The following is a 27,734-nucleotide window of genomic DNA, read 5'->3' as shown; positions in this document are numbered from 1 at the left end:
ACTAGCTGAATGCAAGTAAAATCTTATTAGCCTTGTAAGTTCTCTGTCTATCATTTTCTTATTTTCTTATCTTCTTGAATACATGAAGTTTTACACAAAAAAGTTCTGGAATTAACTTTTTGTGTAAAACTTCATGCAATGTCTTCTCTTATTTCATTCATTTATTTCTTTATGACATTTCTTTTAGTTATTTTTCTATCAGGAAGTAAGATTAGACCTTGTAATTTCTCAATACAAATACAAGACCAATACAAATAGATGAGGTTAAGCAATTAGTAAGTTATAGAAGATATAAAATGTAGTTTGTGTGTCTTTTCACGTTGTTTTCAAAAGTCGTCATCAAAATCGTCTCTGGCAATTTGACACTAACGTTTCCATGAATCTGAGAGTAATTAGAAGTCATATTTAATTTTGTTTAGTATATATTATTAAATATACATTAAGTATTAAAGATTTTTGTCAAACTGTATTATAACAAAATGTATTACATTATTCTTACATTATTTTGACCTTCCAAGCCTATCTAGTGCTCTTTAAACATGTATGCAGACCTGACCGAAATTGTAAAGACATCACTAGATTGTTTATATCTTTGACTGCTTGCTTTTGTTGAATATGTTCTTATTTAGCATCCTTTTCATATTTAGTTCCCATTTACTGTTTAATAACCTTCAAACATCCAATAAGGATTTGCACTAGACTTCTTCGCACCTTGTTAAACCATGTATGTCTTCATGGACCTAGCGCTGTGAACAGAGGTCTTGTCATGCTGGATCTTTGGGCCCTTTAGCTCCGGTGAAGGACAATCTTAATGCTACACCACAGAAAAGCAGTCTAAACAATTGTGTACTTCAGACTTTGTGGCAGTATTTAAAAATCTCACATATAGGTGTATAGGGAAGGGATACCTCTGTGGTTAAGGTGTTGGACTATTGATCAGAAGGTTATGAATTCGAATCCCAGGGACACCAAGCTGCCGCTCCTGAACAAGGCCCTTATACTTAAATAATACTTTCTGGCCTATATTGTGCAGCTAATCTTATACAAAATGCATGGACATGTTGGTTTATTAGCATTTTGTGTAAAGGATCTAGTAGATCCCTAAATCAGTCACACACTTATTAACACTTAAGAGCATTTTAGAGTCACCAGTTAAAATACATTCGGATGTACTAAAATCAGTTTAATTAATTGTACCTAATACTTGTTCGTTAAACGTCTATACATTTACACTTAGAGCAAAAAAACAAACAAAGAAAAAAAAAAAAACATGACTTTGTGTATTTCATGCACGCGCACACTGGTCACCCAAAGCGGACCCGAGAGCGAGAGCGCGCTGGATTAAGCGCGTGCGTGTGTCAGTGTGGCGTAGCGGCGCTCGTGCTACTTACTCCGAGTCACAACGAGCTGACGTCTCGTGGGCCGGAACAGCTACATTACAGTAAAACGAATAAGAATTAGCAAAAATAAATACTACGACAGTCGCTTCGCCGCCGAGACGAAGGTGAGTAAGCTGGAAAAAATAATTGTCATTTAAAAAGACTTTGGGAAAAGCATAAAATTGTTTGACGCACGAGCGCGAGAGGCTGAAGCTGCCCGGCCGGCACGGGCCCACTCACTGCTCACACACAACAACAACGTCGTTTTGTTTAGATTCCTATTACTGTGATTTAATATGAATGAGTCTTTTAGAGACTATAGCGGGTGGTGCAGGAAATGACGCACACTACACTGTCGGTAGACCTGCTGTTTATCTGAAGTAGCTTCAGGTGAGGCGCGTGGATGTTTGGGGAAAGGGATGAGCTTGTGCACGCGCGCACGCACGAGCTCCATGCTCTCAAAGTCAGAAGGTTTCATCTTCTGCAACGTTGCTGACAGCTGAAGACGTTTGCTTTGTGAATCGTGTGTTTAGCTGTAACTTTCTGCACGTTTCAGAGATGCACGACATACCTTGGAGTAAAACTTCCACTGCTGAGTCGCAGAAATAGTGCAACTTTTACAGGATTCGTTTTTTTTTACTTTAATTCAGAATAAAGTGTTTGCAGACACATTATCTGGGAAAAAAAAAACAACAACCAAAAACTATAAATTACACGTTATAATGAGTATGCATATAATTATATCAGTATAAGTGAGAAGTTTCTGCTACTTGTTTTTAATTTTGAATCAATCTGTGTTTCTCATTTATGTAATTGTTTATATATTATACATGTATAGTGGGGACTGTGGCTATAGTAAGGGGCTCTTTGACACAGGGCTCTTGTGTTGAAGTCAGTGTTTATGGTCTCACTTGCTTCCTTATCCAGAGACTTAGATTTTTACTAAGCAATTATAAGCAATAAGGGCCTTAAGTGGCAACCTGATAGACCTGGGAATCGAACTCACAACCTTTCGATTGGTAGTCCAGCACCTTAACCATTAGGCTACCACATCTCTATTTTCCTCTGAAGCTTGCACTATAGGAAATACTCTGACAAGAATGATATCCTCTTTTCCTAAATTTATCGTAAAACTTCTATAAACAAGGCAGTTAAATAGCTGTCACAAGGTTGGGCAGAATTTTCCTGTAAACAAAAAAATAGTTGATCAATGTGAATGAACTTGAAATGTCAAAAAAAAAAAAGTTTACAAAGAAACAAAATACTAACCTACAGAACTGGTTTATTTCATTGACTGCAGCTCTAAACTAAGAAAAAATATACTTCTCAAATTCATAGTGAGATTCAGTGTTGAATTTGCCATGCTTTCAGGTTAGGAGGTATGGCATACTTTCTCTCCCCTGTCAATCACAACAACGCTAGCCAATCATGAGCTTACTGTATGTATGCTGAAGAGGGCAGATAACACTTTCCTATGTGAACATAACGCTGCCCTGCACTGCAGCATGCTCAGCCATATGAAAAATTGCCGTTGGCTTTCATGTGTCTTAAAGAAAGCGAGCGTTAACATTTGCTCTACCTGGTTTATTGCTGTCATATGATAAGGGAGAACTAGCTGGTGGGTTAAAAAATTGGGTGAAAACTGTAGGGAAACAGACCACATGTCAAGCAACGTTATTTCAACTGATGGCTAACTTATTATTAGCACTAATAGTACAAACCAGAATCCAAAAAAGTTGGGACACTGTACAAATTGTGAAAAAAAAGGAATGCAATAATTTACAAATCTCATAAACTTATATTTTATTCACAATAGAATATAGATAACATCTCAAATGATGAAAGTGAGACATTTTGAAATGTCATGCCAAATATTGGAGAGCTACACATTCCAAAAAAAGTTAGGACAGGTAGCAATAAGAGGCCAGACAAGTTAAATGTACATATAAGGAACAGCTGGAGGACCAATTTGCAAATTATTAGGTCAATTGGCAACGTGATTGGGTATAAAAAGAGCCTCTCAGAGTGGCATTGTCTCTCAGAGGTCAAGATGGGCAGAGGATCACCAATTCCACCAATGCTGCGGTGAAAAATAGTGGAGCAATATCAGAAAGGAGTTTCGCAGAGAAGAATTGCAAAGAGTTTGAAGTTATCATTATCTACAGTGCATAATATCATCCAAAGGTTCAGAGAGTCTGGAACAATCTCTGTGCGTATGGGCCAAGGCCGGAAAACCATACTGGATGCCCGTGATATTCGGGCCCTTAGACGGCACTGCATCACATACAGGAATGCTACTGTAATGGAAATCACAACATGGACTCAGGAATACTTCCAGAAAACATTGTCAGTGAACACAATCCACCGTGCCATTCGCCGTTGCCAGCTAAAACTCTATTGGTCAAAAAAGAAGCCATATCTAAACATGATCCAGAAGTGCAGCCGTTTTCTCGGGACCAAGGCTCATTTAAAATGGACTGCGGCAAAGTGGAAAACTGTTCTATGGTCAGACGAATCAAAATTTGAAGTTCTTTTTGGAAAACTGGGACACCATGTCATCCGGACTAAAGAGGACAAGGACAACCCAAGTTGTTATCAGCACTCAGTTCAGAAGCCTGCATCTCTGATGGTATGGGGTTGCATGAGTGCATGTGGCATGGGCAGCTTACACATCTGGAAAGGCAGCATCAATGCTGAAAGGTATATCCAAGTTCTAGAACAACATATACTCCCATCCAGGCGTCCTCTCTTTCAGGGAAGACCTTGCATTTTCCAACGTGACACTGCCAGACCAAATACTGCATCAATTACATCATGGCTGCGTAGAAGAAGGATCCGGGTACTGAAATGTCCAGCCTGCAGTCCAGATCTTTCACCCATAGAAAACTTTTGCTGCATCATAAAGAGGAAGATGCGACAAAGAAGACCTAAGACAGTTGAGCAACTAGAAGCCTGTATTAGACAAGAATGGGACAACATTCCTATTCCTAAACTTGAGCAACTTGTCTCCTCAGTCCCCAGACCTTTGCAGACTGTTATAAAAAGAAGAGGGGATGCCACACAGTGGTAAACATGGCCTTGTCCCAACTCTTTGGAGATGTTTTGATGCCATGAAATTTAAAATCAGTTTTTTTCCCCTTAAAATGATACATCTTCTCAGTTTAAACATGATACGTCATCTATGTTGTATTCTCGTATCAAGGGTGTGATGTTGGAATAAACCCAGGAATTAACAACAGTCTATAGGAAGCTTATTAAATAGTTAACAAAAAAATTCATATAAATAAAATACAAACTGATATTCGTATTATATGTTCCATAAAAACCTTTAATTATGACTCCCATGACCTTAATGGGGAAATCTGTTTATTTATACTTTTTTTTTTAATCTAAAGCAATCAATTTATACTTTTTTCAATCAATTTATACTTTTTTTTTTAATCCAAAACAAACAGATTATTGATTATCAGATTATCTAATTATTTCAAATATAACAAAATGTCTTTCAGACCTGGTTTAATGTTACTAACCTAAGAAAAAGAAGGAAATCCATGGAATACTGTTGCTTCCTTTAAAGCATGTGTTCAGGATACTGACGACGCATCGTGATAGATTTTTTTGGCCATTTTTTTCAACCGCACAGAAAAAAATTCTGCCCCTCTGTTTTTTTTGGAAGAAAAAAAAGAAGAAAAAAAAGAAAATGTAACTGTATACAGAACAGTGTCCTTGAAAATGTATCATGGACCGAATCCAGATTCCTGAGTTTTGTATTTGGACTTTCTTACTTTTAAATTGTGCTACACGATAACACACAAGTGTACAGTTATGAAAGGGTGCCACGGTGGCATGTCAGAAACGGTTCTCTATCTTGTCCATATTTATCTGAAACAGATTTTTTTTCCTCGTTTATGTTAGTAGCAGGGGGGCACGGTGGCTTAGTGTTTAGCACGTTCGCCTCACACCTCCAGGGTTCGGGGTTCGATTCCCGCCTCCACCTTGTGTGTGTGGAGTTTGCATGTTCTCCCCGTGCCTCGTGGGGTTTCCTCCGGGTACTCCGGTTTCCTCCCCCGGTCCAAAGACATGCATGGTAGGTTGATTGGCATCTCTGGAAAATTGTCCCTAGTGTGTGATTGCGTGAGTGAATGAGTGTGTGTGTGTGCCCTGTGATGGGTTGGCACTCCGTCCAGGGTGAATCCTGCCTTGATGCCCAATGACGCCTGAGATAGGCACAGGCTCCCCGTGACCCGAGGTAGTTCGGATAAGCGGTAGAAGATGAATGAATGAATGAATGTTAGTAGCATCATACAATATGCCTTCTAAATGGGATCGCGTTGTATTTAATTGAACGTACAATTCAGGATTACTCTGATTCCGGGTTTCCGCGCTTATCCACTATTTCTGTGCCATCAGATATGGCAGGACAATGAAGCCGGAGATCTGATCTGTTACAGAACTATAAGTGACGTAGTTTCTCTAGCAGACAGATTGCTTTTCCTGGGTAGAGCGCTGTAATATTTCGTTGATCCCCGTTCATTTGGACTTTGGAGATAATTAGCTTTGAAATAATAATAATAGTCGACGTTATTCCCAGTAGAAAAACACCTCAATTCCACACTTATTGTTTTATGTTCTACTTTAGAGAGTGTACATATTTATTTATTTATTTTTTGAAGGTTTTGACTGCATTTCATTGGCCCTCTAATCTGAAACAGGTTCTTGTTTTCGAGTACGGAAATTCCAACCAAGATTGATCCTTGATGTCCCTCAGTTACACTTATGAAACCGTATGTTAAAGGCTTTTTAAATCCTTTTCAAAATTTTACTGACGGGGGTTTGTGAGCATGTGTGTGGAAGCATGCACGCACATGTGGGTTTGTCACTCAGAGACCCACTCTGTAGATCAGCACAGTCAGAAATGCACTTAAGACTGACTGACAGTTATTGTGTGTGAGTTGGTGTATATTACTGGATGCTCCTATAGGCAGCTGTTATGTAACAGTTGGTACCGTATTCTGCTCTGTGGTTATATAGAGTCCTTTTAGAGTCACGAGTTGACCTACATGCTATACTATAAGTTCTTTACTAAACTGCTCACTGTTGTACGTGATCTTTTTAGAGCTGCACTGTTCGGTTTTGATATTTTCCGTTCTGTTCTGCTATTTTATGCCATAATGTTTGACTGAATGTTGACTGACACAAGAGACCCTATACACTACACATAGCCTCAAAATGGAAAAAAATGGCACTGGTTTTATCACTTGAACGCAGCCATGTCATGCCAAGACATGTCATCTTTTAGCGAGGTTTCACCACCAGTATTTCATGGGTCACAGCTCCCTGCTACATGATCAGGACCTTCTTACGGTTGTTAAGATAGCTGTGAGCACATGGCTTATAACAAGGAAAATCAGCTCTAGTCCCATACACACACAGAGTGACACACACACACACACACACACACAGAGCGACACACATACACACAGAGCGACACACACACCCAGAGCGACACACACACAGAGCGACACGCACACAAAGAGCCACACACACACACACAGAGCGACACACAGACACGCACACAGAGCCCCACACACACACACAGAGAGACGTGTGTGTGTGTCGCTCTGTGTGTGTCGCTCTGTGTGTGTCGCTCTGTGTGTGTCGCTCTGTGTGTGTCGCTCTGTGTGTGTATGTGTGTGTCGCTCTGGGTGTGTGGGTGTGTCGCTCTGGGTGTGTGGGTGTGTCGCTCTGGGTGTGTGGGTGTGTCGCTCTGGGTGTGTGGGTGTGTCGCTCTGGGTGTGTGGGTGTGTCGCTCTGGGTGTGTGGGTGTGTCGCTCTGGGTGTGTGGGTGTGTCGCTCTGGGTGTGTGGGTGTGTCGCTCTGGGTGTGTGGGTGTGTCGCTCTGTGTGGGTGTGTGTCGCTCTGTGTGGGTGTGTGTCGCTCTGTGTGTGTGTGTGTGTGTGTGTCGCTCTCTGTGTGTGTCGCTCTGTGTGAGTGAAAGTGAAAGTGACATGACATACAGCTAAGTATGGTGACCCATACTCAGAATTTGTTCTCTGCATTTAACCCATCTAAAGTGCACACACACAGCAGTGAACACACACACCGTGAACACACACCCGGAGCAGTGGGCAGCCATTTATGTTGCGGTGCCCAGGGAGCAGTTGGGGGGGTTCGGTGCCTTGTGTGTGTGTGTGTCTCTGTGTGTGTCGCTGTGTGTGTGTATCTGTGTGTCGCTCTCTGTGTGTGTGTGTCGCTCTCTGTGTGTGTGTGTGTCGCTCTGTGTGTGTGTGTGTCGCTCTGTGTGTGTGTGTGTCGCTCTGTGTGTGTGTGTGTGTGTGTGTGTCGCTCTGTGTGTGTGTGTGTCGCTCTGTGTGTGTGTGTGTGTCGCTCTGTGTGTGTGTGTGTGTGTCGCTCTGTGTGTGTGTGTGTGTCGCTCTGTGTGTGTGTGTGTCGCTCTGTGTGTGTGTGCAGTCCATTCAGTTGATGTGCGTGCGAATGTTGTGCTCAGAACAGTTCAGTTTCAGTTATTAAGGAGTCTGATGGCTTTTTTGCATTCTAAGCTGATCCTCTGATCCTCTGTCTCTGGATTAATTTCCTGCTCTTCAGTTCCTGGTGATGGTTTTTTTTCTTCTGTTGGTTTTATAATGATTTTGAAAAGAAGTTATGTAAAGTCTGGCCTCAGTGAACCTCTGCACAATGAAACGAAGCAGTGAGCCATCAGTGTTACATCACAGACATTAAATAACAATTTGGAATTTGGTTATTTACCAGTAATGGTGTGTCTTAAAGTGTCGGACACCAAAACGTACGTCGTTACAGAATACGATTTTTGTAACAGTGTTAATGGAATAAAGTTGTGTTTTTAATCTATTTACGACCACAAGACACCTTTTGTTCCTGTTATCAGGTGTGTTATTAATTACAGCCTGCGCTATGGTCAGAACCGTTCTGCTATAGAGAATTAATCGACACCTGATTTGCTGTGATGAGAGAAAACACAATGCAAACTGCCAACGTACGTAGAGTGAACACAACTACAGTCTGCACTTTGTATAGCTTGTTGCTTTACATATTTCTCTGTAGGTCTGTAAGCGTGTTTGTGTTTGCATGACAGTACAGGCTGCTTTAATGTTACACACACGCTCTGATTAGCATTGTGACACAGATGGTGTGTGACAGTTTGCGATTAACTCGAGACAGAGAAGCTGGGAAAAATGCCAGTGGCCTAGTAATGTGTGTGTGTGTGTGTGTGTGTGTGCGTGTACACGAGTGTGTGTCTGCCAGTCTGAGTAACCCTAGTCTGAAAAATCTTTTGTTTTTTACCAAATTACTAAACCGGGTGTTTAGAAAATTTGAAAAGTGTTAGGTGCTTTGAGGCGACACGTCTCCATCAAGCACTTTGAATTGCCTTCTCAGGGTTCAGAACTTTACACACCCTTTTGTGACTTTTTCATCCATGTGTAACATGTGTACCATTTAAAGTGCCCTGCATAAGTATTCACTCTCTCCAATCATTCCACATCGTGTACTGTTAAAACTAGGGATGCACCGAAATGAAAATTCTTGGCCGAAACTGAAAAAGAGGAAAGCAAGGCCGAAAACGGAAACACCGAAAGAAATTATGCCAATTATTACCATTGCATTTATGGCTATGACTGTGTACTAACCTTACTAAAATCAAGGCATTTCAATTAATATTAAAGTTTCAAAGAATAAATCAATTACAAAATTATGAAAATATTTATTTATAGCACATTGCAACAATGCACAGGATAAAATAAATTAAAATTCAAACTTAAATGTTTAACTTAAATGCACTCATGTGTACATTAAATAATAATGTACGGACCCTCTGGTCTGCTGAAAGGTTGTAAAATTTAAATATGTTCTTTCATAAAAACAAAGTGCATTCAGAACAAGTGCAACTGCTTAAAGATACCACAATATTTTCACTGTAGGCCTACAACATAATAGTGTATCAAAACAAAGACTGCCATAGCCCATATGTTAACTGTAGAACTTTAACAACAACAAATGCACCAAGAATTGCAGATGTGCAAAGTGGATAATAAATATTTAAACACTAGACAAGCCCATTCTACTTCTTGAGGTAAAGTGGCAGGTTTTTCTGGATGAAGAGTAGCTTCTCTGCTTTATCACAGTGAAGTCTGTTCCTCTTCTCATCGAGAACATGGGCTGCTGCACTGAACAGTCTCTCGCTGTCAGTGTTTGTGCACGGAGCAAAGTACCGTGGCCGCGGCCGTGATTATTTTTCCAGTAGACAAGAGGGTTATCACTTCTGGGGATGGGGACATCAGACAGATAACCATCTAGCTGTTGAGTGGTTAAGCTTGTCGCCTGCCTGACATTTGAGAAAGACTTGAGAGAGTGTATTTAAATAGGGCCAGAGCATAAATTAATATTGTCAAATTTAAAAAATATCTAGCAGAAATATGGCTACAATCTGATAGTCACATAGTAGCCTAAGTCAGAACAGAATAAATAGCCTACCTATTCTTATTTGAGGTACTTTCTTGCAGGATTTCAGTGAACATATCAGACAACGAGGGTGCATGCACCTCATCTGGTGCCGAGAGACGAGTCTTTTTTTCTGCGCTCCGATCTCCTCCTCCTGCGCTGTGCGCTGCTCCCTCTCCGTGGGTTCTCCGCATCCATCGCGGTCTGGATCATTTCTCGTGTGCGCTGCTTTATTTATTGCTCGGAGGGGTTTTGCTTTTCTGTGCTACGTTCCTCTCATATTCAGCATAGCGATCGGGATGTTTAGATTTTAGGTGATAAATTAAACCCGACGTGGAGAAAGTCTTTGCAGACGCACCCCCCTCTTGAAATTTCGGCGTTACATGTTTTGCAAATTGCCATCCGTGGATCTTTCTCAGATATACTGAAATACGTCCACACCGCAGACATGTTGCTTCTGCCAAATGCTGTAAATGTAAATGTTTCTGTTTGCGTCATCACAACAAACTGTTTCGGCCGTGTTGTTTCGGTGATCAAAGTCTTTCGGCCGAAAACCGAAAATGCACTTTTGGGCCATTTTCGGCCGAATGTTTTCGGTGGCCGAATATTCGGTGCATCCCTAGTTAAAACCTAGATTTTTTTAAAGAAAGAAAGAAATAATTTTAAAAGTATTCACCCCTTTTTTCGTGGAAACCTGTGCTATGGGAAATCATAGTAATTGACTGAAGAGCAAGGAGATATCAAAACAAACCCAGGACAAAGTTTGGCTTTGAATCAAAGGCTTTTGTTGTAGCCCTTGTGCAAGGCCCTTAACCCTCAATTGCTCAGTTCTTTAAAATGAGATTAAAAAAAAATCTATTGCTCTGAAATAAGGGCGTCTGCCAGATGCCGTAACTGTAAATGAAATCCTGTTCGTTTGGTTTGCCAAAAGGGATTGTAGAGACCATCTGGAAATGTTGAAAATGTGTTATAGTGTGAAATCGTCTGACCTTTAAATCTTTTTCACATGCAGGGATGGAGTTCCCTGTGGATGTGCTAGAAGCCACGAGTCACGGGGAGCTTGAACGCTCGGCTCGTAGCTACATGAACGAGCTGCTTTACGCTGACCCTGACCACGCACAATACTTCACACTGCCTGGTGGGAAGGAGGTAATTCATTTCAACCATATATAGCTGATGCACTACACAGTGAAATGAAACAACGTTTCTCAAGGACCATGGTGCTACATAAAAAGACATTAAGCTACATAAAACAACCCAGAGCTAAGGACTTAATGATGATGCTGGTCAATTCTGTCATAGTTAGTCCTTCATTATGTCATACTATGCAGATTAGCCTATAATATGATAATTTACCCGCGCTATGTCGATGCTCGCCAATGTGTTTGTGTTACATAGCTTTGTTTTATGCATCATGGCAATTCTATTTTAACTGAATTTCTGAGCCTAAAATTGTTCTCTTGTAATTTAGACGTTCTACAGGAGGTAAATTTGGTACCAAATGTATTATGCATTTTAATTTAGATATATTTATAAGGATTCAGTAATTTGAAAAAGGCTAATCGTTCTGAACAAACTTCAGGGTTTCCCGCAGCACTTTGCAGTTAGCTGGTGATTTTGTTGTTTGAGTTCTTCACCTGCTAGCTACAGTAGGTTGCACGTGCCTGTTTTTAATAATTGTTAAACGTAGTACAAAGTCTGTGGTCTATCTCACAAAGAAGAAACCCTACCGCCTTATCTAACAAATTTTCTGGGGGAAACCCTGAACTTGTAGTGTTTACTCTCTGGCGTGGCTTTTGCAGAGTCACTGATTTCTATATAGCTCCACATTAGAGTAATGCTGGCATTACAGTCATTATAAAGTCCATGAAACAACACCATGATCTTTAAAGCTGCGGTAACCTTCGACAGAGATCATGCTAATTCCTACACAACCTGGAAATATTTGCAGGGAGTACATTCATTGCTTCAGTTTTTTGGTCTCCATCCAAAACCTGTGTTCATGACATTCATGTTGTAGCATATTTGCATGGTGAGGACTTTCTGGTTCATGTAAATTGTAGCCCAGATATATGGTAAGGTCTCAGAGTCAGATGTTCACAAGACTGCGCATTCACTTATGCCTGCTACAGTAGCAGCATGCTCATGTTTGTACAGAACGCAGCAATTTTTCTGTCCACTGGTAAATATTTGCTTTGCCTTTTCAGAAAATTCTAAATAGTGTAATAAAAGTGTGCATTTCTGCATAACCTTGTCCTTAAGCGTACTAGTGTTTTGCCTTAATAACTTTCAGGGAGTTCCACGAGTGTAGAGTATCTTGCTTAAATAAACAACAAATTAAACAAAACAAAAAAGTCCGACATTTGTAGCTTCCGCAAGTATTCACTTACATTTTTGTCTTCGATTACAGCTCTTCTGTGGTACTCTTTCAGCTTTTCCTGTATCGTGATATTTCTGACCAAATTGATCAAGCTCTATCATATTGATATTTGGCCTTAGAACGATCTTGTAAAACACATTCACCTTTGTATAATGTATAAGTTCATGACATATAAGTTCAGACTGCAAGACTTTCCATAAATTGTTTAAATGTCAAAGGGGATGGGGTAAATACTTATGTAGAGCATTGTACAGACTATACTATAGCCTCCTGCTGCCAATAGCAAAATCTAAGGCTAGAACAGCAGATAGTTTTGCCTTGGTTGGCTTGTTGCATACTAAAAACTAAACGAACCTAAACTGCTTGGCCTAAAACCAAACTTCTTTGGAATTCTGGGTTTGTGAAATGCTGTCTGCTGTAAACTGAGGGGAAACTGTTATTGCTGTGTTATTGCTGAGTCAGCTGCTCGTTGTAAGTTCTGTAATGGTTTCAGGTTCAGATCGGTCTGTCAAGTGTGGGCTTTGTTCCTCTGTATGGAGCCAATCTCCAGCACAAAATCCTGGCTCTCTTCACCCCACAGGACCAACATACAGGTGGGTTTCGTTCACTTCTCTTGGATTAAAGAACTAGTTACTGTACATTTGCTAATAATAATTGAATTTGAAATGTATTATTCTAAACCACAGAAACGTTATATGTAAAAGAGTAATATGTTTTCAATATTTGCAATACCACAATAAGTACTGGTTATAACGTCCATAATCATGCAGTATGTTCAACAGTGTTCATGGTCAAGTCCGGATTAAATATGGTTAAAATATACTTTTATGATCAATTTTATACAAATAGTGTTTGAGTTACAACAAAGTGACCTAACAAAGTGTGTTCTGGGGGTTAGTTTTAAATTGTATAATTTGTTTTTCTCAAGTTTTAAACCAAACCAAAAATGTTTTGTATATGTAATGTGCTTCATGGTGAAGGAACGTAACTTGATTCTGTAATTATAACACGATTTCTTCCTTCAGAAAACCACAGTTCATAGCAATTTCCTGACCTCCTGTGAAGGATCTCTTTAGTCTGTATTAATGCAATAACTAAGGCAACCAAAAATTGAAATGTTTTGGATCATTGAATTTAATTTGTCTTACCTTGTCACCAGCTAGTCAATACAATATCTTGAATAGCTTTTTTTCTTTAGCCGGGTGGCGTATATACAGTAGATAGATTTTTTTTAATTCAACGACAAAACTATTTAGCTATTGAAACTTGGAATTGAAAGAATTTAAATGGGAAATTTGTGTGGCTTTCTTAGTTTTAATCATAGCTCAATTAAATATGGCACCTGTGACAACATATTAATCCTTCATTTCTTCTGTATTCACTTTTTTTTCCCTTCTCTAGCTGTGGCTTTATTTTTGGCTAATAAGTGGTACTCTATGGAGGATATCCTAAAAACAGCAAATTCCAAGCGTGACCGGCTCATCAAGGTAGTGCATGGCCTGCTTCCTTCCTTTCTTATATTATGATATTGGATTCATTTTCAGACCATATTTCGAGAATTTTTTTTTTTTTTAAGCTGAAAAAATTTAACCTTGGTCAATACTTACTTTTTAATTTCTTTTAAATATTTCAGTTGATCTGAGTGTCCTGTATGTATCATGTGTGAAAGTGATGCAGAGATATAAATAATGGTGTATGAAACATAGAGATCGCTTTCAGTTGTTTTGCATATGCAGATCTATGGATTTGTTTTATCCTAAGACTGGTCCTGAACCACAAATGTGCGCACACACAAACACACACACACACACTTGTTTTCAGTGGGTTTCCAAAAGCCAAAGAGGACATAACACCATGTGTTACAGTGCCAAAGGACATGTTCTTCCAGACTCACTAAACAAATCAAATTTGCATGCCAACAGAATACATGATGTAGCAAATAAACCACATTTATTTTTGGTGGCACATACAGCTGGTTGCTTTCAAAGGTGAGGGTTGTAATTATTAAACATTCTTCTAGACCTGTAATAATCATATCAATTTAAGTATGCTTTAGACAAATGTGATATTTAGTGGAATGCACTAGTTTCATTATACTTAATTAGCTTTATTTCTCTGGCTTAGAAATGATTTCCATTCCTAGACAGAGCATAGCTTTTCAACTTAGACCTTAATTTGTTAAATGGCAACCGATGAGGAAAACAATAGTTGGTTTGTGGTTTTTTTTTTTTGCTTTGGCAGTTCATGCTGCAGTCTTTAACTGCGTTAATATCTGTGAAGAAACTACTTACGTAAACTTCTAGGCAGGTCTCCGCACATGTTTTTGTTTTAAACTTTGTTGAATTTGTTATCCATCCATCCATCCATCCATCCATCCATCCATTCATCCATTCATCCATTCTCTACACGGCTAATCCTACTGGGTCATGGGAACCTGGAGTCTATCCCAGGAGATCTGGGGTGCAAGGCAGGGTACAGCCTGGACAGAATGCCAGTCCATCGCAGAGTGCAATCCCACATACACAGTTCACAGACAATTGGACTGGGGAGAAAACCTCTTGCAAACCAAACACACATATCAAACCCCCAACCCTGGAGGTGTGAGGCAAATGTGTTAACCACCAAGGCTCCATCCATGCTGCGTTCTAAACTAATTCAGTCTAAAAATGAATCAAAAGTGAAAATTGAAAAAAACTCCTGGATGTCTTTCATACATTCGAGCTCCAAAGTGTTGGGGGGGAAAACAGCATTTGTGTTAGTAAGTAGCTGGCTAACTGTGATTAGTGATATACACTCATTTGGCCAAAAGTATGTGAACTCTTTTCCATCACACCCATTTGTGTATGTTGGACATCCCAATTGGAGTTAAGGTCTGGACTCCGTGTAGGCCTCTCGAAATTTTCCACTCTAGCCCTGGAGCTTGCTTTCTGCACCAGGACATTGTCATGATGGACAGGTTTTCTTAAAATTACAGCATACAAGGACAATTGTGTAGTTTCAGATTTGTAGCACCAGATAGCACTGGGTGAAGGCCCACATATGCGTGTGATGTACAGATGTACAGAACAGCAAACTGTATAATCAGTGCTAGATTTAACAAGCTGCTATGTCCATATGTTGACGGAGCTAAAGCAAATAATATTTTGCACAGCTATTCTGATTAGAGGTAATTTTCTGAAACTCAGAGTTAAGGAGACCATTCTGAGTTCCTGAGAAATTTTGAAGCCGTTTTCTTTGTTTTTTTTTTCTCATTCCGAAGGTCAAAAACAACCTTTAGTTGAATGTAGCATTATTTATTCGAGTTGAATTGAGATCTAGTGTTTGCTTTTAGTGCTTATATAAAATTAGTTAAAAAAATAAATAAATGAAACTCCTATTAAAATTATAACCAAACATCTTCAGATAACCAGGGTGTGTGGTATTTATTTTGTTAATACACATTCATAAAATAATTAATTACCTCCATTTCACTAGGAGGTATTTATAATAATTGATCCTGATAATATAGATGTCAGTTCTGTGTTTGTTAAAATGGTTGTTAAAAAGTTTTTGAATATATTGAGCTGACATCTCGAGTGGACGTGTTTGATTATGTCTTCGTGCCAAGGATAAAAATGATGAATAAGGAAGCTCAGTGGTATTTGCACACCCTTTTTTTTTAAGCGTCTGTTTGTTCATTCTTATTTATTATTAGTTTGTTTGTTACCTCCTAGGTAAGAACTGTGGGTGAAAGGATTGTCTTGTACGTGTTGAACCGCATTGTTTACCGCACTAAAGAGATGGGAAGTAGAGAGATGCCCTTCCTGTGCCACGGTGAAAACGACTATGCCAAAATCCTCTGGAAGAATGGCGAAGCTGTTGGCTTCTACTCAGTCAAACCAAAAGGTCTGTTTACCCTCTTAATATCTGCAGCTGATTATTCAGTATTTTATACTCTATAGAGACACTGTGTAGTAATATGAACTCCCTCTTTTGAAGGCATGTTTAATTGTATGTGTTACACTGATGTACAGCATTGTATAATGTAAACACTGTACATATTTTTGTGGGTTCGAATGCTGGTTAATAAAGAGAGGCTAGAGGAGAATATCTAGGCTGGTCCTTGCTGACTGGAAGGATGTGGCAGCTCATATAATCACTCCTTACAACAGTGGTGAGCAGAAAAGAATCTCAGAAAGCACAACAGGTCAAAACTATAACAGCAGAAGACTATGTCAAGTTCCACTCCTGTCTGCCAAGAACTTGATCCTGATGCTGCAATGGGCTCAGGATTACTAAACCTAGACGTAAGTGAAGATTTGGAAAAACGTCACCTAGTCTGCTGGATCATGATCACTCTGCTCAACATCATGAATCCATGGATCTCTTTTGCTTGGTCCCAACAGTTCAGACTGGAAGTGGTGGTGTAATGGTGTTGGGGAATGTTTTCTTGGTGCACATTGGGAATACATCAAGCATTGTTTTAATGGCACAGACTGACTATTGTTGCGTACCACAAACATCTCTTCATGGCCACAATGTACTCGGCTCATTACATCTCCAAACACTACATCAGTGGCCTTCCCAGACATCAGATCTAAGTCCAAAGTCTCACCAACATGAGATTCACATAACCGTGTGAGACAAAACCTTGGATTTTCTTTTTACTGAAATACAAAATATCTTGGCTTCATTGTTTAATGAATTGCTTTATTGTGCTTCCTGCAGGTAGCCTGTGTAATAATTCTTTGGGTCAGTGCTACTTCCTCCCTGTCATGGACTCCATATTTGTGAGGAAAGCTCACCGGGGTAAAGGCTATGGGCTGCAGATACTGGAGGATTTTGTGGATTCTTTTAATGAGGATGAACTTGGCCTAAGGTACCCTTTGTCTCCAGCTATGACAAATGGTAAGATTTTTTTTATTTGAATAGTTATATTTTGGAACTATATTTAATATTTATGTTTTGGACCATTCTGTGTAAAATCTAGAGACTGTTGTTTATAAAAATCCCAGATCAGTAGTTTATGAATACTCAAACCAGTCAGAGCTTAAAGTTTTCATTAATTATGCCAAATTTCAGATATTGCACTGTTTGTGATGGGACATTTTGAAAACATAAATGCTATTTATTAAAAAAAAAAACTTGTTGTTTATAAAAAAAAAAAAATAAAAAAAAAACTGAAAAAGGATAAAAATTCTAGTATCATTTTTTGATATCTTACCACAGTGAACATCCAGGAGACCAAAACAAAAATGCCCCTTTTTATTTTTGAATTTTTTGGCCATTGGATTTATCTTTGTCTCTGCAGTGTGTAGGCGTTATCTGGACCGTTACCCAGCTGATGTAGACCTGTTCTGGGAGGTAGAGAGTGTCGGTGGCCCCTACCAGAGGACCAAAGTGGCTTATAAACTCAGCTCTATACCACTGAATGGTAAATACGTACAAATGGTTAACAAAATGGTTAAAGTTTCTAGTTCTGATTAAAAAAAAAAATCCAAATGAAAATAATTTGTCCAACATTTTGGGGGAGAAATACGACCACATATCTACATTACTGGACTAAAATAACAAGGCTTGTTGCCGCTCGAGTAAATCAGTGCTTAAATCAAAGATGTAGTAGAAAAGTGGGCAGAAACATAAAAGTACAATTGTTTTATTTATATATATATATATATATATATATATATATATATATATATATTTTAAAAATGTGGATTTAATTTAGTCATTTATCTAAGACGCTATAAACTCTAGCAAGTTGGCTAGGCTAGCTAGGCATTCATTAAATTATTTGATTTAGCTAGTAACCATAGCACTGCTGTCTTTTTAATCCTTCAAACTAAAATTTAAACGTGATTTATTCACAGCCACCATCAACAACTTTATGGTTAAGATGATTTGGTAAAGCTATGAGTGTGTCACAGGAGCAGTGTTTTCTCTTGGCATTGGACATTGTTTATCTTGTCTGTTTTAACACCTAATTTAACAAACTAACGCCTTGCTAATTAGCTGACAAGTTGAAAGCTGGAAAAACACTAAACGGAACACTGCAGGAGGTCTAGCATCATGTGTGAGAATTTTAACCGTGAAGACAGGCACACGTGATTGGACTAGGCTTTTTATTTATTTTTTTTAAGATAATCTCACACCAGATTCTGTCAATGCTCAAATCTGAACCTTCGTCAAAATCAACATATGTGTCATGTGTAGCGAAAATATGACTGTAATTGACTGACAATCATAATTCCTTTTTTTATTGATCACACTCATTTGTTACTTGTTACATTTATGCTTTGTACTAAAGCAGACACTCATAAAGGTGACCATGGCGGTGGCAGTGGGCAAAATGGAGATGTTGTGGAGGACGAGGTGGAAGAACCAGAAGACACCAGTTTTAACATCACCGTATGTTTCTTTCTTTCTTTGTTTGTACTGAATTTGTGTAGCTCAAACCTGAATAACTCAAAAACAAGTCATCTGATAGATCATGTCAGCGTGGGTCTAATGTGTTCCCTGAAAAAAAAAAAAATTCAACAGTAAAAAAGAACTACGGCTCAAATCAATAGATAAAATGTATGTATTTCATCAGTCACTGTAGCATTTTTATGTTTTGTCTAATCTTTTACTGGACAATCCACTTTAATTCTATTTCCATTACTCTATTATGAACAGCTAATTGTGTTTTAATATATTGTATTGTATCTCGTCTATCTTATAATATTTAATTTTATTTTACTGTATTGTGTGTGTGTGTGTATATATATATATATATATATATATATATATATATATATATATATATATATATATATATATATATATATAAATTAGGGCTGGTAAGCGATTAAAAATTTTAATCTAATTAATTACATGATGTGGGGATTAATTTAACTAATTAATCACATTTAATTGCACATAAATATTAGTTGAGAATTTCTTGCAAAATGTCATTTAAAATGATTGTGTTTGAGGAAGATTGAACTGATATAACAAAAAGCAGTTTTTTTTTATTGAACACAAGCCTATCACTTAGGCTACAAACAGTAATTTAACAAGAAACCCTAATTTCTTATTTCTCCCTCAACCAGTTGCTAAGACAAACTAATTTGTTTACATTTTCTGAGTTTAAAGATGCCCTCTTCTTTTGCACAATGTTGCCCGCCAGTGAGAAAAGTCTTTCGCGTGGTACAGAGGTTGCAGGCGTGGCCAAATATTTGCGAGCTGAGGAAGACGGTTTAATATGGGCCTCTGCATTAACTGACAAGAGCTGATGAAAGTTTCAGCCATTCATTGTTCATGACAGCTTGGCGTTCAGCAAGGTCTTTCTTGAAGGCAGTCTTGAACCTTGCCACATATGCTGGATCTTCATCAGAGACCCTCATTACATGGTTAAGGTGGCAGAATGCAGGCAGCACCACAGAGCATGAAACATAAGTTTTACCCCCAAGGAGTTCAGTCACATACCTGAGGTGGAAGATAACAAGGTCAAATACATTTCAGTACATTTAGTTTAGGCCAAGATAAGCATATTTAACATATGCTTTAATTAATAATTAACTTTAATTTTTTTAAAGGCTTTTTCTTTTAAAAATCATGTTTACCTTTGCTTAGTGAGAGCTCTAGGACATTTTAGCTGTGTAACAAATATAGCTGGAACCACAAAAGGGATGGATGTGTGGCAGACTTGCATGGTTCAAGGAGCATCTGCAGCTTGTGCAGTTTGTCCCACTCAGCAGCAGTCAGCATGACTAACTTGTGTTTCTGTTGGGCTAAAGTAGCCTTAACAGCCTCTTCATTCCATAAGAGACGTGTGATCATATCGAGTGATGAGTTCCACCTCGTTGAAACGTCCTGTATCAGTTGCTCTCTTTGTTGTCCGATTGCTGTTTGTTGCTGATGTAGCTCCTCTGTGTTAGCATAAAATGTCCTACAATTTTGCGACACTTTGTCAATGCATCAACAAACCCACTGTCCGAAAGGCAAACAGTAATGGTCCTCTGCAATATGTGCGCGGCACAGGGGATGTGATCAAACGGACGTTTTCTTGCCGCTGCAACCATATTTTGAGCGCTGTCCGTTCCGATAGTGGTCACTTTTTCTGTAATGTTCCACTTGTCTGCCACCGTTAGGAACTGTTCGGCACATACATCAGAATAATGCAGTGTCTCTGTTTTAACTACCGTTAACGCGAAGGACTGAAGTGTCCAGTTACGATCGATGAAGTGAGTAGTAACACCTAGATAGTTGTGATTACTGATTGAAGTCCAGTGGTCTCCGGTCAGAGCAACATATTGTGTTTGAGTCAATTTTTCCTGTTTTGATAGTTTTTCGGTGTCATACAGCCGATTTATTCTCGAAAGTACTGTACGTCTCGCCGGTAGTGTGTAGCTTGTATCGGAAGACGCCATTCGAAAAGCATCCATTAACCCCTTGTCTTCCACAATATTAACAGGCCTACAGTCCATTTGTTAGTGTTTCTGAGGACGACTTACTTAATTTGCGGCGATTTTCAGTCAGCGTGGTTTGGCGGAGCTTGCCTGCAGCATCCGGGGTTGTGCTAACTGCAGAGCTCGCAATATGTTTTGAGTTCAGGTGGTATTTCATGCTAGAACTACTTCGATGGTAGGCAAATTCCTTATTGCAGAGAATGCAAAGGACTTTGGTTTTATCAGTGGCTCCATTTGGAAAGAGTTTTGAATTTAAATTTGCCCTTCAGAAAGCCAGGCAGATCTGTGTCGTTTGGCATCATGCTTGACTAACTCGCCACTACAGCTTATTGCAAGATGTGTAGTCGTTGGTACAGGTGTGTGGAGGGGCAGGGCACGTTAAATGCGTTAAAAATATTAATGCGTCATTTTTTCTCATAATTAATTAATCTAATTAACGCGTTAAATTACCAGCCTAAATATATATATATACATATATATATATATATATATATATATATATATATATATATATATATATATATATATATATATATATACTTTTTTTTGAACTTCTCCTCTTCTATTTAATTCTTTTATAATATGAAAAAAAAAAACACTTCACTTCATCTCATACTGTGTATGTGACCAATACAAATTGAATTTGAAATATTATTGTACGCATTTGAATAATTAGCCTAATATTTCAGCAGCTGGATTATGTTTATAAATCAAATATATGTTAAGGTGGTTCATGTAATTACATAAACATGTATATTGCAATTCAAGACATCATTAACTGCAAATGAATTTGAGAGCCCTCGATTTACAACAAAAAGTAAAAATATACGACAAAAAATACAAGGATTAACCTGAATCTGCTGAAAAATATTTCAAACTTCTCAAACTGCTAATAAGCGATAGAATACAAAGATGAATAATGACCTCTGGAGATAGAGAGAATTGTTTTTATGAATATACATTCCTTTTTATTTAGGGTATTTCAGCTCATTTTGTCCATTTGTTTTTCCCACAGGAAGACGTTCTTGTGTTCAACAAGCATCATAAAGTAACTGAAGGTATGTAGATTTCCAAGGAGTTCAATGGTTTGCATAAGTATTTACCTTTTGGTCATTTTGTAGTGTTATAGTCAGGAACTGAAATCGATTTTATTGGGATTTTGCATAGCATATTAACCCAGAATAATAGTAATGAATTATTGAAGTATAATTGTGTAAGTATTCACTCGTGGTGTAAAAATGCATAAAAAAATCTTTCCATAAATGTATAAATATCTCTGGATCACAATGCCTGAAGGTTATATGGTTACACAACCACGTTATATCCATTAGGAAAAGCTCTGTAGTTGCTTTCAAGTGTTGCAGCCCCGCTGAAACATACAGTGATCAAGAACAAGGCTGTGGAAGGAGGACGTTTTAGTCGACTTTGGAGCTCTATTTCAAATTTTTGGGAGAATTGAGATGAACCTGTAGTAGTGAACACTTTATTTAGTACTTTTTATACATAGAAAAATTCCACATAGTTTTGCATTGTTTGTGATTCAGAAATAAAAATGTCTTTATTCAGATTTTGTTTAAAATACTCTGAAGATCGAAGTGAGTCATAAAACCAGTATCCAGTATTTTTAGACCTCTTGTATTCACTCGTCCTTTTGTGTCTCTGACTACCAGGTCACTAACTTTAAGTTCATTTCAGTTGCAGGTTTTAAAATCTATAAAATATGGAAAACATTTTTTCCCTTTCTGCAGAGTTAGATACACCAATCTCCACTCGTACCCGGAGCAGTGAGCACAGGAGGAGGAAGCGAGTCCGTGACGAACAGGAGCCAAAGGGGTTGGATAGTCGGCCAGAGAAAATAAACAGGTCTTTCATTGTAACAAAAAAAGAAAGCAGCTTCATCCTTTTCTCTTTCTGTACACCTTTTAGGGTCTTTTTAGGGTCAGGTATTTAGAAAATTGGTATTTTCTTTCTAATAGTGGAAAACCATAAGATGATCTATCTATCTCTCTCTCTCTCTCTCTCTAATAAATATATATATATAATATTTCTTGCTGAGGCACTTGATGTGCACATTAATTAACAAACTGTAATATGTTTAGACATATACGTCTGTTCCTCAGCAGAGATTACCATATCCTCTGTAATTATTGTGCATTTCCGCTGCACAGTACAACATGGGGAAAAGGCCATGCATGGCTATAGTTAACGTCAGAATTATTGGCACCCTTAGTAAAGATAGGAATGTCTTTGCAGTAAAAAAATTATGCACCAATTTAGAAATTCCTATAAACAAAATGTAACTACACCTACAGTACATACTTAAACTTTAAGACGTCAACCATAACTTGCTTTATGGAGGTTTAAGAATGAGGTAAAAGAAAGGCCAAACATTCCTAATATACAAATTAAGAATATACAAATCAAATTTGACAAAATACAGGAGAATGGCAGTAATTAAGACGTTTACAACGTAAAATTCAAACGTTTAATTAAAACAGATTTTTGCATCACATACAATAAGAAGGATAATTAACAAGTCAAAAAACGTGTCCATGGATAACAGCTAAAGATCTGCAGAATCTTGTTTAGATTATGAAGGTAAAACTGATGAATTTCAGTGTTGTGAGATTTGTGGATCTGATTGACGTGAATGTGTGATCACAGGGTGGAAATAACAGAAGAGGAGAAGAAGGAATTACACCCTGCTGATGGTGTATCAGTTGAATCAATGCCTGAGGCTCCTACTGAGACCCTGGTATCACACATAGACACACACAGAGTAAGTTTTTTTCAGAATTGCCAGCAATTTTTAAAATATCTTCACCTGACCACTTTTGGATGTTTGTGTTCTTAGTTTAGTTGGTTGCTTGCCAGTCCCCAGAGTTTTAAGTGTTTTGTGATGCGTTTTGAGTTACCATGACCTTCCTGTGGGCTTAAACCAGTCTGGGCTCCTTCGTCAAAATGCATCTCTACCCACAGCTCCTGCTTACTGGATTGTTGTTTTCATTATTATTCTGTGTGTGGACAGTTTTATGCAAATCCCAGGACATCTGATGTTACACAAATACTCATACCAGTCCATATGACACCAACAACCTTGCCACAGTTTAAGTCGCTGAGATCACATTCTAATGTTTGATGTGATCTGAATCTGTATGATTGTATGCATTGCACTGCTGCGACATGATGAGCTGACAGGAAGGCTATGGCAACTCAAACTCTTTATAAACATGGTGAGCAGAAAAGCATCTCAGGGAGCATCTCAGAACACATTAAATATAGAGGCTACTGGGAAAATGCATGAATTTGCTTTGTATGCTTGAACCACATCGTCTGTTTGATGTTTATTGGGACTATCAGCTTTTAATCATGTGGGGCTTTTTGGGTAATGATCAGAATCCATCCTTAGTTTTGGAAATCACTCAGTATTCTTGCAGTTAAAGCAGAACCTGTAAATTTATGAGCGACAAGCAATTTTTTTTTTATGCCTTTGCATGCTCTGTCTCCCTGTACTGAAGACTCTGGAAGTGAACTGCAAACAGGCTGAAAATAACAAAGAGGTTAAGGAGGGTGCAGATGAGGAGGATGAATCCGGTGTGGAGAACAGCTCTGGCATTGAGGAAGGAGAGGACATGGAGGTTGAGGAGGTGGCCGAGGAACGCAAAGCTCCGGTACAAAAGGTTGAACATACACAAGTATGATCCTAATACACAGTATTCATCGCTGCTATGCTTGACTGTAAGCTATTGACTTATGTGATTTTGTCTTGTGTCATCATATAAACCTTAACGGACTTATATCAATGAATGCTGAAACCTTGAAGAAATATATAATGGACATGATTCTGTTAACTGGTGGAATAAAATATATCTCTGCTCTATAGGATGACGCTCAGACTGAGGATACTCAAGAGGTGCAAGTTGCAGAGCAACAGGAATCAGCTCCTGCTACTGAGGATAACCAAGAAATGGAAATAGATCCTGTGGCTCATCTGAAACAAAAAGAAGATTCTCCTGCAGCTGAGAAGAATGGGGTTGCTAACAAGGTACAGAAAGAAGTAGACACAGCTCCTACAGCAGCTCCTGCAGATAAGAAACAAGAAGTAGCTCCTGTAGATGAAGAGAAACAGGAAGTAGCACCTGCTGATGAGGAGGAACAAGAAGTAGCCCATGAAGCTGATGAGAAACAGGAAGCAGCTCCGGTTCCCGAGGAGAATCAAGAAGTAGCTCCTGCAAATATGGAAGAAGACATAGTAGCTCCTGTGTCTGAAGAGGAACAGGAAGGAGCTCCTGCAGCTGAGAAGGAAGACACAGTAGCTGTTGCAGCTGAGGAGCTACAGGAAGGAGATCCTGTAGCTACAGGAAAAAAAGATGAAACTACTGTAGATGTAGAGGAACCGAAAGGTGCTCCTTCAGTTCAGGAGGTACAGGACGTAGGTCCAGAAGTTGTGAAAAATGAAGTCGATTCTGCAACTGAAGAGGAACAGGAAGTAGCTCCTGAAATGGAGAAATATCAAGTAGTTTCTTCTGATGAGGAGGAACAGGACGTAGTTTCTGCAGCCGAAGATAACGAAGTAGATCCTCCCACCGAAGAGACGTCTTCTTCACCTGACACCGATACTGACGGAATAGAAGGGCAAGATGAGGCTATGGATGTAGTGAATGATCTTGTAATGACCGCCATTTCTGTAAAGTCTTCTAAAGACGAGGAGAGGCAGCCTTCTGGAGAGAACCAAAACAACACAGTGATGCCGGAAGAAGAGGAGACAGCTCAGAAAGAGGTCGAGACGGATGAAGAGGGAGAGGAAAAAAACGTCAACGAAGCTTTTGATATTTCAAGGGTTCTTCGAGGAACCAGAACCAAAGTGGTGCCTCCAACCTCCAAACGCACCTCTAAGAGACTGAGCAAGATGACACTGGAGGACGAAGAGGAAGAACACAGAGAGGCAAAATTCGTAGAAGAAGACAAGGGAATGAGCACAGAGGAAGAAAAGGTGACGACAGAGGAGGAGGCAGAGCATAGTTCAGAAGAGGAGGAGCATGTACAGGATCCACCAGTGATTGATAAGAGGGTGCTGAGGGGGAAAACCAAAGTGATCCAGTCCATGCAGCGAACCAGAGCCAAGCGACGTAGCAAGATGTGAAAACACACACACACACACACACACACACACACACACAAGTAAACTTGCTCACAGAATCTCAAATAACCTGAAAACAGTCGAATCTCACACACACCCACACACACCCACACACACACACACACACACACACACACACACACACACACACACAGAAATAGTCATTTAAAATGAAAGGTTCCAATACACAAAACAGCACAGAACAGCCACTAGTGGTTTAAATCTCTTCTGTCTCTGTGTGCGCGCATGCAAGAGGGTGCACGAGCTTGTGTGTGTGTGTACAGTATATTCAGTCTATATAAACACATACAAAACTGAGCTTAAACCTTGTGTATGGGGTTTTATAGTGCTGGATTTTTATATTGCAATTTTGGGTTACAATGATTCTGTCTTCAAACTCTTAGTAAAGTTTTTGTTAACTCACTTTTTATTACTAAAACTGTGTAGAAATAAGAAGCTATTTTGTATAAAATACGTCAGCTCTTCCTGTCCTTCCTATACGAAACATTCACTATTAAACCCAATTTAGCCATTACGAATAATTCTTTGTCTCGTTTTAGAACTGATTTTTAAAAAGCCCTTGTCGACTTCACCTCTCTGTTTCACCAGGGTTTAAGCTTCAATTTGTTTGTCACCTGTCTGCATTAAATTCCGTTCTATTTTTCCTCATTTAAAAGACAAAGGTATTACAGACTTCTAGATTTGACTGGAACTAAAAGAAGTATGAAGAATTTACAATAATAAGTGTAGATAAATGCTTATCAATGACCTTAGCGTGATTAAAAATAGTTCTTTTGCTGCATCGTATAACAAGAAAAGAAATATATTTACCCCTTACGTTAGACAGGTTTTAAGTTTGTATCTCTGAATTTATTTGTTTGCTCATTTTGCTTTACCACATGGGGGAGCTCTAAGGTTAAGACACACACACACACACACACACACACACACACACACACACACACACACACACACACACACAAATACACAAAGGCATCACAGTGTGTTTCTGTACCTTTCACCCGTGTCAGATCTCTGACAACCACCTTTACCTTCAATTCTGATTATATTCTAATATTGTACCCAAATTAACATTTCAAGCCTTATGCCCTTTATATTGTTACTATTTTTAACAATATAAAGGTGTTACACAAGGGCATAAATATTTTTTATATATATATATTTTTTTTTTGTGTGAGAATTTCTGCAATTTATTCCAGACACTCCTGTACCATGTTACTGATTTCTTTAAGCTGTGACTTTATTTCTTTAGAGAATAAATCATTCATTTATGAAGTTTATTATGTAATACATGTTTCTGGATCCTTATTTATCCTGACTTTATTATTGAAAGGTTTGATACACTACATTTGATAAATTCTTTGATTTATCTAGATTTATCAGAATCTGGGTTGTAGCTGTGTTCCGTATCAGCACAAACAGAAATGTATTCAATACCAGTTAAACTTGCTAAAGGAAAACGTGAAGTATATTCTAATTGCTTACACCAAATGGCAGCATTAACCTATTTACAGGCAGGTTAAGATGAGTGCATGAAAGAGAACTTGCAAGCACGAAGTTTGTACAAATTGAATTCATTTCATGTACATGCTGCTTTATAGAAAGAGCTGAAATTAACATTCACATTCAGTCTAATTCAATCCTTTTCTAATTTGAAAGGAAGTGCAAGGATTTTTGAGGCGACATAATTAATCATAAACTCTCCAGCAATAGTTCAGAGGCTTAGACACAGTTTTGTGATTTGTTTGTTCATATAGTTTGTTTATATAAATGATGTTTTTAAGTTTCATTTCAATTTATTTAGAAATTTAGAAATACATGTTCACACGAATTGTTCTGAACCAAATTTTCTATGAAATCTGGGAAAATGACTAATTATACAAATTTAGCGTAGACGAAAAAGTACG

General features: G+C 38.4%; 1 protein-coding gene across 3 annotated transcripts; it reads left to right on the top strand.

Moving 5' to 3' along the window:
• Positions 1–1,313: 1,313 nt before the first annotated feature.
• Positions 1,314–25,984, top strand: fam169ab (family with sequence similarity 169 member Ab). 3 transcript variants are annotated; one of them, XM_060891496.1, is made up of 13 exons: positions 1,314–1,504; positions 10,870–11,006; positions 12,731–12,830; positions 13,639–13,724; positions 15,951–16,122; positions 16,945–17,124; positions 17,528–17,650; positions 18,527–18,624; positions 21,682–21,724; positions 22,415–22,529; positions 23,331–23,445; positions 24,185–24,346; positions 24,550–25,984. In XM_060891496.1, exons 2-13 carry the CDS (start codon positions 10,872–10,874, stop codon positions 25,807–25,809), a joined length of 2,589 nt encoding a protein of 862 aa, XP_060747479.1. In that variant the 5' UTR covers positions 1,314–1,504; positions 10,870–10,871; the 3' UTR covers positions 25,810–25,984. The 3 variants fall into 3 exon arrangements, with proteins under 3 accessions (XP_060747479.1, XP_060747481.1, XP_060747478.1); XM_060891498.1 differs by having other exon boundaries at positions 18,524–18,624; positions 24,185–24,337; XM_060891495.1 differs by having other exon boundaries at positions 18,524–18,624.
• The last annotated feature ends 1,750 nt before the right edge of the window (positions 25,985–27,734 follow it).

This window comes from Tachysurus vachellii, chromosome 17, assembly GCF_030014155.1.
Source record: "Tachysurus vachellii isolate PV-2020 chromosome 17, HZAU_Pvac_v1, whole genome shotgun sequence".
Lineage (NCBI taxonomy): Eukaryota > Metazoa > Chordata > Actinopteri > Siluriformes > Bagridae > Tachysurus > Tachysurus vachellii.
The sequence above is the reverse complement of the archived record's forward strand: the minus strand, read 5'-3'. Positions and strand labels throughout refer to the sequence as shown.

Coding starts and splice junctions, on each gene's coding strand:
- fam169ab (XM_060891495.1), top strand. CDS start 10,872: ATGGAGTTCCCTGTGGATGTGCTAGAAGCCACGAGTCACGGGGAGCTT. Junction 13,725..15,950: donor AGCGTGACCGGCTCATCAAG/GTAGTGCATGGC, acceptor GTTACCTCCTAG/GTAAGAACTGTGGGTGAAAG. Junction 23,446..24,184: donor CACACATAGACACACACAGA/GTAAGTTTTTTT, acceptor CCTGTACTGAAG/ACTCTGGAAGTGAACTGCAA.